Source organism: Anolis sagrei, chromosome 4, assembly GCF_037176765.1.
Source record: "Anolis sagrei isolate rAnoSag1 chromosome 4, rAnoSag1.mat, whole genome shotgun sequence".
NCBI classification, from domain to species: Eukaryota; Metazoa; Chordata; class Lepidosauria; order Squamata; family Dactyloidae; genus Anolis; species Anolis sagrei.
Genome location: NC_090024.1, coordinates 58873103 through 58891530, shown reverse-complemented (window position 1 = coordinate 58891530; position 18428 = coordinate 58873103). Strand labels below are relative to the sequence as shown.

At 38.9% G+C, this 18428-nt stretch overlaps 1 protein-coding gene across 8 annotated transcripts in view; it reads right to left on the bottom strand.

The window, feature by feature from the left end:
* Positions 1–18428, bottom strand: part of ZNF521 (zinc finger protein 521) — a 328366-nt gene that overhangs the window by 46415 nt on the left and 263523 nt on the right. For 6 of the 8 annotated variants that reach the window (XM_060775191.2, XM_060775188.2, XM_060775187.2 and 3 more), the window contains one exon: positions 10430–10495. The exons of the other annotated variants lie outside the window; for them this stretch is intronic. In XM_060775191.2, coding sequence (XP_060631174.1) covers positions 10430–10495 — 66 coding nt within the window. The remainder of the gene's footprint in view (positions 1–10429; positions 10496–18428) is intronic. 8 annotated transcript variants of the gene reach the window in all.

Sequence of the window (18428 nt, the reverse complement as noted above, 5' to 3'; positions counted from 1 at the left end):
CTAATAAGAGTGAATGCACAATCTCCAGTTCCTTTTCCTTACTAGAGTTATTACAAATGTGTTGCCATTACAAACAGTACTGAGGACTGCACCTATTTTAGGTCAGGGAGAGATGTCCTTCAGACATTTTGGACTAAACGGTGCCTTCCATGTCACCAGGACAGTAAACTTGTTGTGGATTTAATGCCAGATTTTAAAAGAGTCATCCAAGATTCTCTATCCTTTCTCCAAAATAAGTTCAGCACCCTGGAAAGCCCATCTCAATTTGCCCCTGAAAACTTAAGATGGGCATGACCAGTGATCCAGTTTTATGAGAGTAGTATTCCAGCTGGCTTACTCCTACTTTAAATGTGTGATGTTCAGCTATACTGATATTGGCGGAGAAACTGTCAGACTAGTTCAAACTTGCCACTTCCTGAAAAAAAACCCAGATACACCACTCAATTGGGAAAAGAAAGAAGTTGGATATTTTGATGCAGCTCTGTAGACATGGGATCAATAAATGTGTGTCACTGTTCTTCCAGTTCATGATCTATATGGTTATGAAGACTAGATGAAAGAATATTTGTTATATCAGTGAAGCCAAGAAAATATAAACCATATAAAACATACAAGACAGAGATGCCATCCTGTTGCTTGCATTTTTGACTTGATTTCAAAATAAAATTTCATCTTAAAAAGAAACATAAAAGTTACCTTCACTACATTATATGTGTGCTATTGATACACGATACAGTAGGTCTGGATGCAAATGGTATCAGGAATGAAAGAAATCCATAACTTTCATTTTAATCCTGGGGTTGTATGGTTTGAAATTCTAAAATTCATACTTGTAACATTGGACCAGTCTAAGGATCTAGTTTATCAAGTATCTGGTCTCTGACAGTGGTCAGCACCAGCTGCATCAGAACATGAAAGACATCCCCATAACAGCCACATCATGCACTGAGCAGTCTAAGAAGTCCCATGTGTATTTGTGATGATGTGCATCATTAAAGCAACTGGAAGACAAAAACCGAAATCCTTTGCTATTCCAAACTAGAACAGACCCCTAAAATCAATCATGTATTGAATGGTAAATTACATCATGCACACAAACCTATGTTCACCCCTCAATGGAAGTCTATATTCTCCCAGAGACCTGGGAAGCACACTTTCAGGACATATACATGGATTACTCCACTGGGAATGCCAGTTTCACCCTAAATATTAAAAATCTTCCTTCATGGCCTTCTGTCACATTGACAGAGATCAAGAACCTTGTCAGCCAAATAAGACAAAGGAAGGCCCCAGGAGAAGATCTGGTTCTTTTGGAAGTCATCACTTGCAACCTGGACTTTTGGGCCCTTATTCTAGAATCACTTTTTACCTGCATTGACAAGTATGGGCAAATCCCTAAGGATTGGAGGCTGACAATTACTGCCCCCATTTACAGAAATAAAGGAAAAAGGGACATCCCAACTAACTATAGACCAATCAGCTTACTTAACACCATCAGCAAAATAGATGTAAGACACCTAAAATGGAAACTACAGGACTGGATAAAATAAGAAAGAATATATGCTGACAAACATGCTGGATTTAGGAAAGGCCAATGTACCATAGTTCAATGTCTAGTGCTCTAACATCTGATAGAAAAATATTCCACCGATAGCAAAACAACACTGCATGTGGCCTTTAAAGACTTTAAGACAGACTTTGACTCCATCTCTAGGACAAAGCTATGGGAAAAACTAGAAGCCACCTCAATCGATAGATGGCTACTTCATCTTATCCGTCAACTCCATGAAGGGATGTCTCTCAAAATAAGATGCAATCCTCAAGGTCACCTCACCAATGCTGTTAGAATGGAGCAAGCCTGCATCCTGGCCCCTCATTATTTAAACTTCACATCAACTCCACAGTGGACCACTTGCTTAACATGGACTTCCACCCACTAAAACTTGCAGGTAGACATATCTCCACCCTACTTTTTGCTGACAATGCTGCTCCAGTCTCAAGAACACCAACTGGACTTCCAAAAGAAAAGAAAAGAAAAGAAAAGAAAAGAAAAGAAAGAAAAGAAAAGAAAGGTAAATCAAATCAAATCAAACAAAAACAACATTAATTCAGAGGAATTACTCTAACACGAAAAAGCAACTGAATTGAGGATAAGAAGGTCTGGATTTCTGACCCAACAAGGTGAAAATAAGAAATGCCAGACCTTGAAATGTTAGCTAAATGCAAATCATAAATTCTAGGCACCGTGAAGCAATAAAAACCTCAAGGGAGTTTCACAAAATTGTTCAGGGATGTATGGATTCTATTATATTCTTCCTCCACAGAAACTTTAAATAAAAATTAAAAAGTATGCCAGATGCTGTTACCTGGTGTTTTCAAGACTATGGTGAAGACAGCAATTCATGATCATGTAAAATAAGTATATAAAATAATGTAGCTATGTGTACAATCACAAGTATATGTAATGGTGTGGCGGGAAACCCACATCTGAAAAGTTTCATAAGGTGTTAACATTTGGAACTTAGCAACCAAAACTTTGCTACAAAAGCCATATAGCTTGTGAATTCAAAATAAATTTGAACATTTCATATTTTAAATCACATACACAAAATTACACGCATTGATCCTAAATATTTATCAAACAATGTCCCTTCAACTTAGAGAAATACAAGTCTGTTTAAAAATACTAACGGTTACAAATAGTCATTCTATAAATAAAAGCCACCACTAAAATTAACATTCCCAACCAATTTTCATAACTGTGGAATAATCTCTAAGAGATTGGAAATCACAAATTGAGTGAAATAAATTATAGTGTCCTGCAGGTTTTATATGCTCTCCTTCTCATGAAGTCTTCCTCATATCATTTCCTAGAATTAACTATGTTTCGTCTGTTTATCTGTACCAATATGAAGGATAACACCAGATAGCTCAAATGCAGGCTACACTTGTAATTAGAATTTGCAGATGTGTGGACACTTTCTTCCATAAAGACACCACAAATCTCTCTATAAACATGACAGGTGATCTGGGTGTCTCTCTAGATTAGGAGGTTAGGAAGATGAAATTTGGGCTGGCTCTTTTATGTTTAGGGGATCAGGGCTGTTCACCTAGCCCTCCGTATTATGCAGGGCCGCTCTGTATCTGACAACAAGCTGTGTTGACTTGATCAGAGATTTTTGCTTTTGCCATTTATCTTTAGAATTTCTTCTCGCTAATGAGGTGGACCACTAGTAGTCAAGACAGCTGCCCTTAGCTATGAACTTAGGCAGGGTTTTTTCTTGCTTGACAAAACACATCTAGGCTCCAGGGCAACAGGCAATATTCCTTTGGAGCTGTTTACACACTGCTTTGTGTGTGTTTCACCCACTAGTTCCTTTGATCACTACTGCATTCTGGGATAGTGACAGGGATAAAGCAGCAACAGCACTGGAGTGTGGCTGACCTGGAGGAGAAACCAGCAGGTGTCAATCTGGTCCAGACTGACTGCTGTCCTTCTGAAAATACCCTGATTTTCAGACACCGTGTTAACATTTGGCTTTGAAAAGGTCAATTATATACACACCTACAGTTCTTCCACCAGCACATTTTTGTTCCTGCTGCTCCTTGTAGCTTATTACACAATTGGAAAATGTAGAATGATGAGTAGAAGGACAGCCGTTCTAAAGAACCTGCTTCCCTACCCAAAGACAGCTTTAAAATGGACATCTTGAATATCAAATCACAACTAAACAAACAAGACAATGAAAATCTACCATGGCAGTTTACATCTGGGATAAATATGAAGGGAAATGGAGTGCCAAAACATCACTTCAAGAGGTTATTCTCTCTCTGTCCTGTACCCACTTCAAAGCTACCTTCTTTCAGCAAACCTACATGAAAAAACCTAACAGTGCTGAACAGCTTTAAAAATTCAATCAGAATAATCTGCTCTTTAGAAAGGTGGTGGATGACAGTAATTGGAAAATATCGTCTGACTCATTTATTAAAGTAAAATTCAGAGTCAATTGATTTAATAACCATTAGAATATTCTATTAAGGATTTAACAGGTTGGCACAGTTCTATTTTTTATTAAGAGTTATAGGTGAGAAATAAGCAGTTCTATGGAATTTTGAAGCAACTGCTTCTATGGATTAAGATGAAATACAAAGCTCACAAATGCATAATACAATCATTTCCACCCTACCTTAAACTGGTTGGTTTCTAAGGCAATGTGGAGGCTTTTGTTAAGCAATAATAACTCAAGTATGCCACTGACAAAGGATTCTTTAATCTTATCATGTGAGTGGTGAGCAAAAAACCCCCCAAAAAACAAACAAACAAACAAACAAAAACAACCACATGAAGAATTATAAAGTTATTCACAAGAATTAGATCACATATTGGAGACAACCCAACCACCCCCCCCCCCCATATTTTGGGGAGCCTTCATCAACATCACAGTTCCCAGATCTGCTGAGCTCCCACCATTCCTAGACAAAACTCCTACTATGGGCTTGTTGTCCATATGGGGAAAAAGAGAAGTAGTGAAGGAGCTAGGATCAAAAAAGTGTTCCTCTAATGTCAATTAAACAATTCCAATTATTAGTGTTTATGCTATAAATTGCTGAATTAATTTTTCAAACTTAACAATCCAAGCTTTGTAAAAATATATTTCAAGAATGGTGACTTAAAAATAAAAGTGAGAGCTAACAAAAATGAACTAATTGTTATACATGGTATAAACCATAGACCAATTAGACTATTCCTATTGTGTGCAGTCTCCACTCTAGATTTTACCTATTTGCATACTTCTACTGTACTTGGATAAGGTATGAGCATGCTTTGGAGGTCAGTGGGCTGCACTGTTTCATTTCTGGCTCCTCCGAAGCTCTGCAGCCACATTGTGGTGACCAGAAATGAAAAGCTGTCACATCCATTTGCCCTTTCAGTTGTTCTTTTTGGGAGAAAGTGGTAGTTTCAAGTTTGAAAGCACCCTAAACTTGGTAGCCCCATTAAGATTTTTTTCTCACATTTAAAATATGTGTGTATGTGTAGGGGCTAGTGTTTACTAAATTTATTTAGAAGGTCATTGTAGAGAGAGGTCCCAAGATGCCCAAAGGACCAAATGAATGTTATAAGCCACATGATTCCCATCTGAAATAAGAGTGATTTTTTTAGAATCAACTCCGAACTAAATACACATAGGATTTCTGCATTAAACAATGGAGAATCTGACCACTGCTTTTTCTCTACATTCCCCTGCTCTGCAATTTTGTAAACCCTTTACATTTTTCTGGCTTTTAAAGGCAGGCTGTATGCAAACTATTGACATTTCCCCCCTTTTAAAGTGAGTATGAATAGCAGGCAGGATTCTTATGCATATCCTGTAGCACACCTAACAGCCACCCTCCCAATACTGTGTTTATGGGGCATTTCATGACAGTCTCTGGGTGGGGCTTGCACAAATGTTATACAAAAGATAAAATGGAGATGAGGCATGATCACATAGAGAGGTTCCCAAGGCTCTCCCTTTCTCTTCACTGATTCTGCTACAGTCTTAAGTCAATTCCTTCCTGTAAGCTGCCCTGCAGCACCATCCCAAATTTTGCCTTTTTCTTTCAACATGGAATGGTCTTTTCTTCCTGCTGTTTTCTAGCACTCTAAATGGTTCATAAGTACATTGAGTCAATGCTTATCCAGCTCGAATAAGGAGTGCACATTGACACTTTAAAGACCATGTACAGAAATTAACATTGCCTGAAGACTTCTAGCATATGCTCATCATTTCTCCCTGATTGTAAAGGGCATCCTGTCATTTATAATTTCTCAGGAATTATCACCAAAACCAAAAACAATTCAGAGATATAGCAGTAAGGAAATGGAGATGCTAAAATCAAATATTCAGCTGGGATTTGCTAGAGGGAAATGTTTACAGTGCTAGAAGAAGCTGCAACTGCAAGAAAAAAGCAGAAAGAAAAAAGAAATCCAGTATATAGGCTAAATAACGTTCAATCCTCTTTTGTTAGATGTTGATCAAGCTAGGAGTAAACTATAGAGGAAAACTCTTGCTTTCCCTTCTACCTACAAAAAAGTCAAAGTGGAGAACAACAAGAAGAAAGTTTTTTTAAAAAAACTACTATGGAGAAAGCCACCATTTTAGAGGCCTCTGCAACTTATCAGAACTGTATGATTTTTTTTGTTGTGTCAGGAGTGACCTGAGAAACTGCAAGTCGCTTCTGGTGTGAGAGAATTGGCCGTCTGCAAGGACGTTGCCCAGGGGATGCCTGGATGATTTGATGTTTTGTCATCTTTGTGGGAGGCTTCTCTCATGTCCCTGCATGAGGAGCTGGAGCTGATAGAGGGAGCTCATCCGCCTCTCCCCAGATTTGAACCTGCGACCTGTTGGTCTTCAGTCCTGCCGGCACAGGGGTTTAACCCACTGCGCCACCGGGGGCATAGAGATGGCCCAGGCAAAGTCTGAACTGTATGCTTAATTGTCTACATAAGTGGTTCCCAACCTTTGCTTTGGACTTCAACTCCCACAGTTCCTAACAACTGGTAAACTGGCTGGGATTTCTGGGAGTTGTAGTCCAAAACACCTGGAGGCCCAAAGGTTGGGAACCACTGGTCTACAGGAATTCTCTGCTTGTAGAAACCCAAAATATAAGATTCTATGTATCATGGTTTGTTTCCATTTTTGAAAAGTTTTTTGACATGTGATTAAAATCAAACATGTGATTTCCTACTTATAGTCTAAAGATAATGTGTACATTTGATTTAGCTTTGATTGAGTTGTGAGATTATGATGGCACATACATCAGGTTACCTAACATTGAATAAAGAAAGTTTGTCCATATCACTAAATGCTATCCATTCTGACTAGCGAAGGTTGTTAAGTAACCATCTTTCCCAACTAGGTTGCTCAAGCTCCTTTTTAAATTGGAGATGCCAGGGATAAAACATGTACTGTGCCACTGAGCTGTGCCTTCTTCCCAAGAAATGCCATGCTGGGGCACACTGAGAGTAATCCTCGCCTAGTATTTTGTCCTCTTCGCTGCAGAGAAAAGATGCCACAGGGAAGATCACAAGCAGGGAATCATCACAATAGCTTCCTCTATTGTTAGCTTTTTGTGCCTGACATTCAGAAATAGACAAAGTCATAAAAGGGAAGACTGGCTTGCATTGCAAAGTTATGTTGCTATTGCAATCTATGTTATACGAAATATTCTAAGTAAAAAACAATGATATATTTATTTCTGCTTTAAAAAAACATAGCTTGAAATCCAATCTCAACTTCAAGGTAACAGAAATGGCATGACTGCATCCCACTCCAAACATGAGTAATTTGAGTGGAAGAGAGTGTCAGGTCTTACCTATCACTCTCTGCAATGCTGGACATATAGTGGATGACCATAGATAAATGCCTAGGGCAGTAATTTGTTGGGATGTAGTAGCTTTGCTTTAGTACCAGATGGAAAGGACTTTTCCTCCTCAGGGCTGCTGATATAGTGCCATTTTTATAGTGCTGCTTTTGCCATTTTGGAACAGCAAGTTTCAACAGGAAAGAGTACTACAGAGTACCTCTATATGCAACAGAAAACGGTTGCCAGGAGCAGGGGGAAAGGTGGGAGACGGCTGCCATAAATGTGTATCATTACCATTCAGTAACGGTGCTCCATGCAGTCATGCCGGCCACATGACTTTGGAGGTGTCTATGCACAACGCCGGCTCTTCGGCTTAGAAACGGAGATGAGCACCAACCCCCAGAGTCGGACACAACTAGACTTAATGTCAGGGGAAAACCTTTACCTTTACCTTACCATTCAATAACTAACAGCCAAACACTAATGCTATTTTAGACCTCTTGTGTGTGATAATCCTGCATGTGAGTAGTATAAAATAATCTTTGACCTCTTCTAACCAGGTAAATGTGTGCAGCCTACACAATAAGGAAACCCTACCAACATTCCCCGTCACCAACCATTGGGGAACCATTGCTGTTCTGTTATCTTATAGACAATTTTAATTGCCTTGACAAGAATTTTGGAAGAGATGGGATAATATTTTTTTCATTTTTCTGAAAATGTAGCAAAAATAAGGAAATTCAAATATACCTGTCTTTTTTGGCATTCAGTAGTAGCTTCCACATCAGTAAAGTGAGGAACACACTCTTGAGTTTTAGAACATTTTTTTTAAAAAGATATCACATGTGTTAACCTTATCATGTCCGCATCCATCCTTTTGGATAACCCTTTTAAAGTTCAGACTGAAACCCAGAAGAGACTGATTGCATCACTTGACTTCTGGTCACTTCACTTGACTTCTGGAGCGACTAGAAGTCAAGTGATGCAATCAATCTCCCAGAAGGGATAGATAGTTTCATCTACAGTAACGATCGTGCCATCACCGCTCAAGCAGGGAGCGTTGAGATGGTTCAAAAGAAGCTCTCCGAAGCTCTAAGTGCTCTTACTGCCTATTACAGGGAAAACCAGCTGATTTGTAATCCATCTAAAACACTTTTCATCTTAAGAACAGACAAGCATCTCGAGCTCTGAGAATTACCAGGGAAGGAATCCCATTGGAGCATTGGAGCACACAAATACCTGGGAGTTATCCTGGACTGTTCTCTGACCTACAAGAAGCACTGCCTGAATATCAAGCAAACAGTGGGTGCTAGAAACAATCTCATACAATAGCTGACTAGCACAACCTGGGGATCACAACCAGATACAGTGAAGACATCTGCCCTTGTACTTTGTTACTCTGCTGCTGAGTATGCACGCCCAGTGTGGAACACATCTCACTATGCTAAAATAGTGGAGGTGGCTCTTAATGAGACATGCCGCATTATCACGGGTATCTGCACCCTACACCACTGGAGAAATTACACTGTTTAGCCGGTATTGAACCACCTAACATCCACCGAGAAGTAGCAAGCAATAGTGAAAGGACCAAGGCACTGACATCTCTGGCCCATCCCATGTTTGGATATCAGCCAGCACGCCAACGACTTAAATCAAGAAATAGTTTTCTAAGATCTACAGTGATACTCGCAGGAATACCTCAGCAAGCGAGAGTCCAAAAGTGGCAGGCTAAAACCCAGAACCTCAATCAATAGCTGATACCAAATGAAAGACTCCCTCCTGGGCACACGCAAAACTAGGTGACTTGGAAGGCGCTGAACAGACTGCACTCTGGCACCACGAGATGCAGAACCAACCTTAAGAAATGGGGCTACAAAGTGGAATCCATGACATGTGAGTGTGGAGAAGAGCAAACCACTGACTACCTACTATAATGCACAATGGAGGACCTTTTTATAGCAACACTAGAGGCACTCCAAGCGGCCAGCTACTGGTCAGAGGACTTTTAACAGAACACCAATTTTGCAAACTTTGTGTTTTTTTTAAAAAAATACAATACAACTGTTTGGTTTGCTCCTGACACGATAAATAAAATCACTTGACTTGGAAATCATCAGCCAACAGTGATGGCAATCATTAGTTTATGGAACAAAACAAACTCTTTGACAGACCAGTACCAATTACGTCTCTTCGTGGTCTCACTGAAGATAGTGGGACATTTCTGACAGATAACATAGGCGAGTAACAGTGCTCCTTTTCTCCCCAACCTCAGTTGTTTACTTTGTCACAGTAGTACTTTTATCTTCAATATCATTTGTGCCATTTGGGCTATGTTCCAAAGAAAGGGGGATCCTGACATGGGAAACACACTGTAATTAAGGAAGTCCATGTAATGCTGCATTTGAAACATTACTACTGTGACTTGAAAACATTTCCTAGAGAAAGCGTCATCACAATACAAAAATAGAAACATGCTATAGTCAATGTAGGACTAGAACCTAGGAGGGACTCAAAATGATAGGGAGTTTAATTAGGTGTGCATCTATTCTGCAAGTAGCTATTAACGCCAGTTTAAATGCCCTGACTTTCCAAAGATATATTGGATACCGAAGTTTTACAAGGAGACTTGGATTACAAGGATACTGTAGTAGAAATTAATCCTTTGGCTCACAGAACTCATATACTTTCCAAATTCCCCAGGGAACAAGTCAATGGACATTTTAGATATGTGTAGATATCCCCGCAAGTTCCAGGTTTCTAATTGTGTGCTTGTATAACATTTTTCTCTCTGAAAATGATGTTTCTAGTATTTCCTTTCAACATAAAATTACATAAAATTATTATGAAATGAGCAATTAAAACTACATAATATAAGTGTATGTTTCTGAGGGGAGAAGTGATATTAATAAAGATTACACTGACATTGTGGAAAATGTATTTTAAGCCAGAGTAAAATGTTATGGGCTATGGCATTGTATATCTCAGTTTTGTAAGTAATTCTATAATGCTATATTGAGTGTAATTTTTTAAAGTAATTGTTTCAAGAGATAACTTTCTCTGTTGTTTGATATTAAATACCTACTAGTATTGCCCACCCGTCTGGGACTTCTGGAACTGGTGGAAGTACTGGTATATCTACCATCGAGTTCTACACAAAAAAAACACAAATTGGTAAAATTGAAAGAGGATACTTCATGGATACTTCATGCAGCATAAACCAAATGCTACCTGTTCTACAGGGAAAACATCTTTTAACATTGAGACAAGTAGTCAGTCAATATGAATTCCACACTACAATGGATCAGCTTCAGTTCTATGCACATCAAGTAATTTTTGCTCAGATGTGCAGCAAGATTCTAAATCATTGCAAAGGTGGGTTACAAAGAACCTGGGTCATCATAAAAAAACATGACTTGTCCTTCTAAACCTTATAAATTAGTAAAACAGAGTTGGGTTGAATTTCCTAAGGATTTCTGAATATCATTCACAATGTATTAGGAGTAGTATGCTGATATACTACATAGCACGGCATAAAGCTGTTTCATTACATCATTGGGGTTCTTTTTTTTAGCTAAACTCAGTCTGATCTGCCAAATGAATAAACTACTGTTATTTCTTCAAAACTTTCAGACACGACTGGATCAAACAACAGTCTTAAGTTCTGTTTTTCATGTTACTAAAGAGAGATGGTTGCTTCCTCTTTCTTCAGAGTTGTTCTATCTAGCATGTTATTACTTACATTCATATGGTTAGATGAGTGTATTATTATGTGTGTATTATTATGATTCTCACTTTTCTAGAAAATAGATCACCAGTATAGTATTACTGTTATTGTTCCTCTGTTACCCCATGTTCCTCTCTTAAATGAGATACAAAGTGGTGTAGTAGTATGTGAGATGCAACCATATTTTTAACTTTAGCTACAGAGGTTTAAAAGATCCTATTTTGGGGATGGGGTTTACTTTTCTTTGGAATTGGAGGTGGTTGCGATACGAGAGTTTGCTTTTATGGCTGCCATGATCAGCCCTCATCTTCACAAGTGGGTTATTTAAGGTTTATTTCAGCTATACTGAAGTGGGTTGCAGAAATGCATAAGCTCTCATCCTGTTATGATGTTGTAAATGAGGCTTATGATTGCATTACTATTGCCTATTCCTATCTATGATGATGGTACCATTGACACAATCATGGCTACCCTTGAAGCTCACCTTAAAAGCCAGTCAGCTGTTTTGTTGCGATTTTGGTAAGCAGAACCAGCTCCTTCCTGCCAATTGTAAATGGTGTGAGGAGTTGAAGAAGGTACTCTAATGGGTCCAGTCATATGTCTTTATTGTATCATCCCTCAATAGGAAGGGGACTGGCAACATTATCCTCCAGCACTCCACTAAGCCATTGTCCATTGATTGGGACATATGAGTGGTTTTTAAGATGGGTTTGAGGGTCTGGAGCCAGAGATGCAACATAGCCATGGCATCACAGTCTCACCTGCCTTGTAGTCACACCTCTCCATTATTATTACCTAGCTAACTATTTCATAGCCTTCTTTTTTCCCAGCTCTAGATTCCTGTTTGGAAGCTATCAGACATGTAATACCAATAATGTCACTTGAGTAAAATGCATCCAGAACATTAATGCTGCTAAAGTGATATTCACTTCACCTTCCTGGGCTGTGTGCTCAATAGCCCAAGCTAAGAAAGCCAAAGATGAACAATGATGCAAGTTTTAGTCTAGCAACATCGGGAGGAGATTGCCACCCATGTTTTATAGTTATATAAATGTCAATATTTAAGTAGGTGTTGCATAAGTGGGGTAGTGTGAATGTAGATAAAGTGTGTTTTGAAGTGTGCCACGTGCATAAGTAGAAAGAGTAAAGTAATAGTTGCCACATGTCCCTCAAAATTATGCCTAAATTGAGTTTTTATAACTAAGTTTACTTTTGTCAGGGATTTCAACTGTACATCAAGAGTACATGTTGGTAGGGGAATAACCTGCTTCCATAGCTAATTATTACATCAAGTGCCCTTTTTTGTTTTACTGTGAGAAACTTCAATACGTTGTTGTAATCCGCAAACCACTTGCTCCAGAAAACTCATAGAAAAATCTCAATGAAATACCTCACAGATGCTTCTTGAAAGGAAGTTGGACTGATTTCAATAGGATTTTCATTGAAAATATTTAAATCTACCGAGGAATAACAATAATAAAACAGAAAAGGGCATGATACTTGGATTTACACCAGTGCAGTACAACTGACATAAATGAGATTATATGGCATTTAATCCAGTTTAATCCATTTATGGAGTATTTCTCAGTAACAATGAGTAAAATTTATGAAGCATGAATATTGATGGTGTCTCTATGTCCTTCAACTCCCTATTCCCTTCTGAGAGTTTGGGTGCTAGCCCTACCATTGGGAAGGGTGAGGTAATGGCCTCAAGCAGCAAACTAACTGGACTTAACTGCTGAGCTTCTTGGCTGCTTTTCTCTGAAGAATGAAGAATATTGTAAAGTAAACTGCATTTTCTTTTCAGCCATCACATCCTGAATATGTTTTATTCAGGGATGGAAAATTGTGGATACGGTGGGGACTATTCAAATCCTTTGTGCCATTCTGGCATGCCTCATGGGACTTGGAGTGAGATGTCTTACCTCCAGTTTCATTTCTAGCCCTCTAAAACATTTCCCCATTTAGAGATATGTGAGGAGCTACCCACCCTGAACTTTCAGGGATAAAAAGTTGGACATTTTCATCAAGTCTTAATTTAGAGACTTTTACATTTTACCTTTGTTACAGTTAAACCCTGTGTAATTTTTAAAAATTCCCCTGGAAATCAGCCTGGCTTTGGGATTCTACAATACTGATATTGATCAACTTATACATCAAAAGAATATACCATTGCTTTTGTTCAAAGTTGTAGGTTTTGGATGCAGTTCTCCAGTCTGTTGTACTGCTTTTGCTCCCTTGAGGCTTACACAAGATTCCCACGCAAACATCCCAGAATAAAGACTTCTATAAATGATTTCATAGAAGCAGTATAGAAATGGATGTATCCTTTTGCCATAAGAAAAGGGTCTATAAATTGACTCAATACACTCCTTTTTCACATAGATGTTCTGTATTTCTTTTTTGTGCTAATATATTTCAGTGCTTCGATGTTGTAACCTGCTGTTCTCTTTAATTGCTTATTGTTATTAATTATATAGTGGTACATTGTTGGCTGCTTGAACCATTTGGCTGTAAAAAAAATGCATGTATTATTATTGCCATTGGAGGTGCAGTTAATTGCCAGGGTTCTGTCCAGAGATAAATGCTTTTCAATGTTCATCCAATAAAATTTGAAACCGGATCAAACAGATGTTCCTTTCTCTCTTCTCCTTGCTCTCCTTTTCTCCTTACAGCCCACATCTCTTTCTTGATGTATCATCCAAATACAGCTTTGCTAAAGGGGTACTACTTCAATATCAGAAATCTCCAAATTATCATCTTACATTCTTTTGCACTTTGGGTGTGAATTGATCTATACTCACTATTGAAAAGCAGTGTTTTAACACCAGGGATGGGAGCAGGAGTTCAGAGTGTCATGGGCAAATCCTAGTCTATTGGTGGCAAGTGTTGAGAATGAAAAGACTTCACATCTAATTACCGTAATAATGACAATGACTACTATTACAGCTACTCTATGGTACTTAGCTTATGCTGGGATGATGCCACAGGTTAAAGGAAAAAAGTAAATGGTCCTCACCCAGACATACAAGGGAAAAGTGACAAGAAAATATACAATTCATGGAACAGTTTTCATTCTTTACCCATGAATAGCTAGCTTTCTAAGCAGGCTGAAATCAGAAGCCAGGAAAAAAAATTTATCAGATAGGGAGTATTTCTATCCTATTGCTACAAGCACAATAATGTAATTGTAACTTGTCTTTAAATATGAAAAATTATCCACTGCTTAGGAGAAATCATTTTCAAATTAGCATGCAGCTGGGCATCCTCTTCACATCTGCTATGGTCAGATTAATGACCTAGTATTATATAGATACCATTATCTATATAATGTAAAATCAAGCACTGTCATTAGTTGCAGGATAACATGCAAATGCAAGGCAAATCTGGCTGGTCTAATGTGACTCCCACTTGCTCCCCTGCCATCCCATGGTCATCCATGGCTTATTAGTCCTGGGGTAAATAGGTAACAATCTTCTCTATGAAAAGCCTTGGGAGACTATATTTGGCTTGTGGGTCCATATGTCCTAACCCTGTATTGATGGGGATCACTGGCTGTAATGGCCCCCTGTTTAATGATATATAAAATATGTAGCACTAGGTTTTTTCTTTCCACCTATACAAAAAAATAAAAATAAACACTGAAAGTCTTCAAGCTGTGAAATAGTAAAAATGTGTCTGGATATAGAGGATGGTCAAAAAGCAGAGATTATGAAGATATGCATATGTACTTAGAGTATTCCAATACATTCACAATATACATAATAACAATTCACCACACTTTCTCATTCTGTGTACATGTGGGTACTATAGTAATACAATAATGAAAAACAATACAATTATCGATTATGTGCTTTTTGGCAAGCATTCTTCACAGCTCAGAGCAAAGTAAGAAAGGTTGTTTCTCTTTCCTTTCCTAGAACAGTAAAAACACAAATGCAGTGGTTTTCAGGAGGACAGGGTTAAAATACTGAATCCTTTACCCTGTATTACCATAACTCAATTAGAAATGGGAATTTTTGATGAAAGTGCACCTAAATACAAATGCACCTGCTAATGTAGAAGGTCAAGACTACTGAAAAGAAAAATGAGGCATCTGTAAGTCAACAAACATCATTTAAGAAAAACCAATAATCAAAGTATATTCATCCTGATTCCTCATGCCAGTTCCAGCCTCCTCCGTTAAAAAATCTAAACAAAACAAAATAATCCATTATTAAATATTTCTAAGGAATGTAATGAAGACTAACAAAGAAGCTTCAGCAACTGTACATATTTACTTTCCTTGCTGCATGATAAACCCCTGTGCAAGATAATTTTAGTTGGAGTTTGGGGCCCAAATGATACTTAAGCACTACATGAAGGTAAAAGCTTCAACATCATCAGCATTTCTGATGCTTGCTTTTTGGAATATAAGAACAACAAGAACTTCTGCTGAGCTAGCCTTACCTTCATACTGGGTGAGGCTCCCTACAGCTGCTGTGGGTCCCACTTGAGAATGGCTGCAGTTGGGAGTGGGCCATTGTACCCTTTAAGAGCCTGCTCTGCTCAGAAGCAGAAACAGTGCAGAAGGTAAAAGCTTCAGCACCAGCATTTCTGCTGTCTGCCTTCTGGACTATTAGAACTACAAGAACTTCTGCCGAGCTAGTCTTACCTACACATCTACAAGTTCGGAAACTCCAGCTGGTTCAAAATACGGCAGCCAGATTGGTTACGGAAACATCCAGGAGTGAGCATATTACACCTATCCTAAAGTCTCTTCACTGACTGCTAGTTAGTTTCTGGACCAAGTACAAGGTGTTGGTTTTGATCTTGAAAGCTCTACATGATTTGGGTCCGGGTTACCGGGGTCGTCTGCTCAAACCAGCCAGAATCCACCAGGCAACTGTCACTCAGAGAACCTTTTCATTGTTTACACCAATACTGTGGAATGACCTGCCGGTAGAGCTCTTGACAGCTAGATCAGCTGTCGGAATTTAAAAACCATGTAAGCAGGCCTACCCATACAGTCTTTAAGCATGAATTTTAAATGTGTATCTTCTGTTTACTCTGTTTTGTGTATTTTAATATGTATTTTATAGAAATATGCTTTAATATGTTGCCTTTATAGAGATACATTTTAATATGTGGATTTGTAGTACTTTCACAGGGTTTATGTGTTCTAACTATTCAGTAACCTCGAGCCAAAGGAGAGGTGGGTAAGAAATAAAATAATAATAATGGCACAAGCCAGTCAAGGTGGTCCCAGTGGTGATCGGCACACTGGGTGCAGTGCCTAAAGTCCTTGGCCTGCACTTAAACACAATAGGCATTGACAAAATTACTGTCTGCTAGCTGCAGAAGGCCACCTTACTGGGATCTGCATGCATTATTCGCCGATACATCACACAGTCCTAAACACTTGGGAACATGTGTGATCCAATGCAACAGCCAGCAGAGTGATCTTGTCTGCTGTGGACTCATCTTGTTGTGTTTCAAATAATAATAATAATAATAATAATAATAATAATAATAATAATAATAATTGTGCTAACTACTTTAGTTTCACTTAGCTTGTGTAACTGTACCTAATGTACCCAACTGTTCCTTGTGCGCACATAGAGCCTTTTCTCTTACTTTTGGATTGGGGGGAAGGGAGCTTATCACCTGCTTCTCAATGGGTAAACTAAAGGCTTATGGGGCCTACTGTACATAAAGTTGTTTAAATGTGGCATCTAAAATAACTACACTGGTGAATATATTTGTGCTATGGTAAATGTATGTAGGACTGTAATGAACTCAAACCTTTGCTTCGTAGGCTGCAGCCTGGGAGTCGGTGAGCTGGCCTCCATGTTGAGAAGGCAGCTCAGGTTGGCTGGCATGTTGGTAAAGGCAGAGAGGCAAGGGGAGGAGTCAGATAACTCCTGATTGGTTCAGACCCCAAGGGGAGGAGTTGAAGGAGAGTGAAAAAGAGGCTGTCATTTCTGACAGGAGGGAGAGAGAAGGATTTGATCTAGGAGAGAAAGGATTCGGATTTCAGACAGGGAGAAGAGAGTTTCTGAGTGAGCTAGGAATTAGACTGTTAGGGAATAATAAAGAGCAAAGGGCTTTTGTGTAGTTTGACTAGGGCAATCAAAGGGAAGACTTGTTTACTTGTATTAGGACAGAATACAAGTGGGTTTATTTCCCTATAGTTCAGAGTAGACTAGTGGAAACCTAGATACTCTAGGAAGGCAGCCAGGGGCGGCTGGTCTAAGACTCGCACTCTTCCATGTTACAGGATAGTGTGAAGAAAGTAGCTCACGTTAAGGAAAAGTTACTCCTTCTAAAGAAACCATTTGCTTAATAAGTCTGTGCTTCAGAAACAAACTACGCGTTGTATCTCTCAGTAATGAGTTGTCTGCTTCAAATATTTCAATAAACCTGTTCTCTAGTTTACTGTTAATCTGCCTCAGCCTTGTTTTATCATAAAAAGTTAGATCCAGTCAGCCTCCACATCTCCACAGTTCAGTCACAAGAACGGGAGCCAAAAGGAAGAACTGGTGTATAGGGACATTTTACCTCAAGTACAATGACCAGACAATTCCCCAAACTGTAATTTGGGGTGGTGGCAGCAAACCTACCATTACATACACACCGTTCTCTCTCATTACCTGAAATTCCCTCGCTTATCTTTATTACACTGGTGGCAGCGGTGGATTGAAAAGAAAGGTTCCCCCCTGTCACATATGCGATAAGAGACCCTTATCTCCTTTACAAGGACCATGATCTGAAAGCATAAACACTGTCTATGCAGTTGGCACAGTTTATTATAAGACTTTCTCATTGGCTGTCCCTATGTTCTGCAATTCTGTTCCCAGGGATGCCAGAATAGACTCCTCCTCATTGTTCTACTGGAAGAAGGCAAAGACAGCTGACAACCTTTTAGAACTAATGGATTTTTTTTAAAAAAAGAAATAGCCCTTAGGGACAATTTATATGGCAGTGTAAATGAGGCCTTGGTCAAACCACTGTTTCATATAGCCATCTACTGAAGGATCTAAATCCTCTCCAAGATTTGACTGTGATCTTTTTATGGCACAAATTAAACTTGTGGCATCCCAAACCATCCACTTTAGTTAGCTGAAGCTCTGCAAAATGTGGAAAATCTAAAAGTATGTGGGAATGATGTTCAAACTCTGTGCATGCAACCACTCAGGACATGGATCTCAGGAAGTTTTTGGACTATCAAGTCTGAATGCCAGATAATCCCAGCAATGTACGTATGTTCCAACAGCACTAGTTATGTTATGCTGACTTGTCAGTCTACAAACAAGAGAAGGTAATGGAACACTTTGATTTAAAGCAGGCAGAATTTATTTCTCTGCCTCCTCCTTTC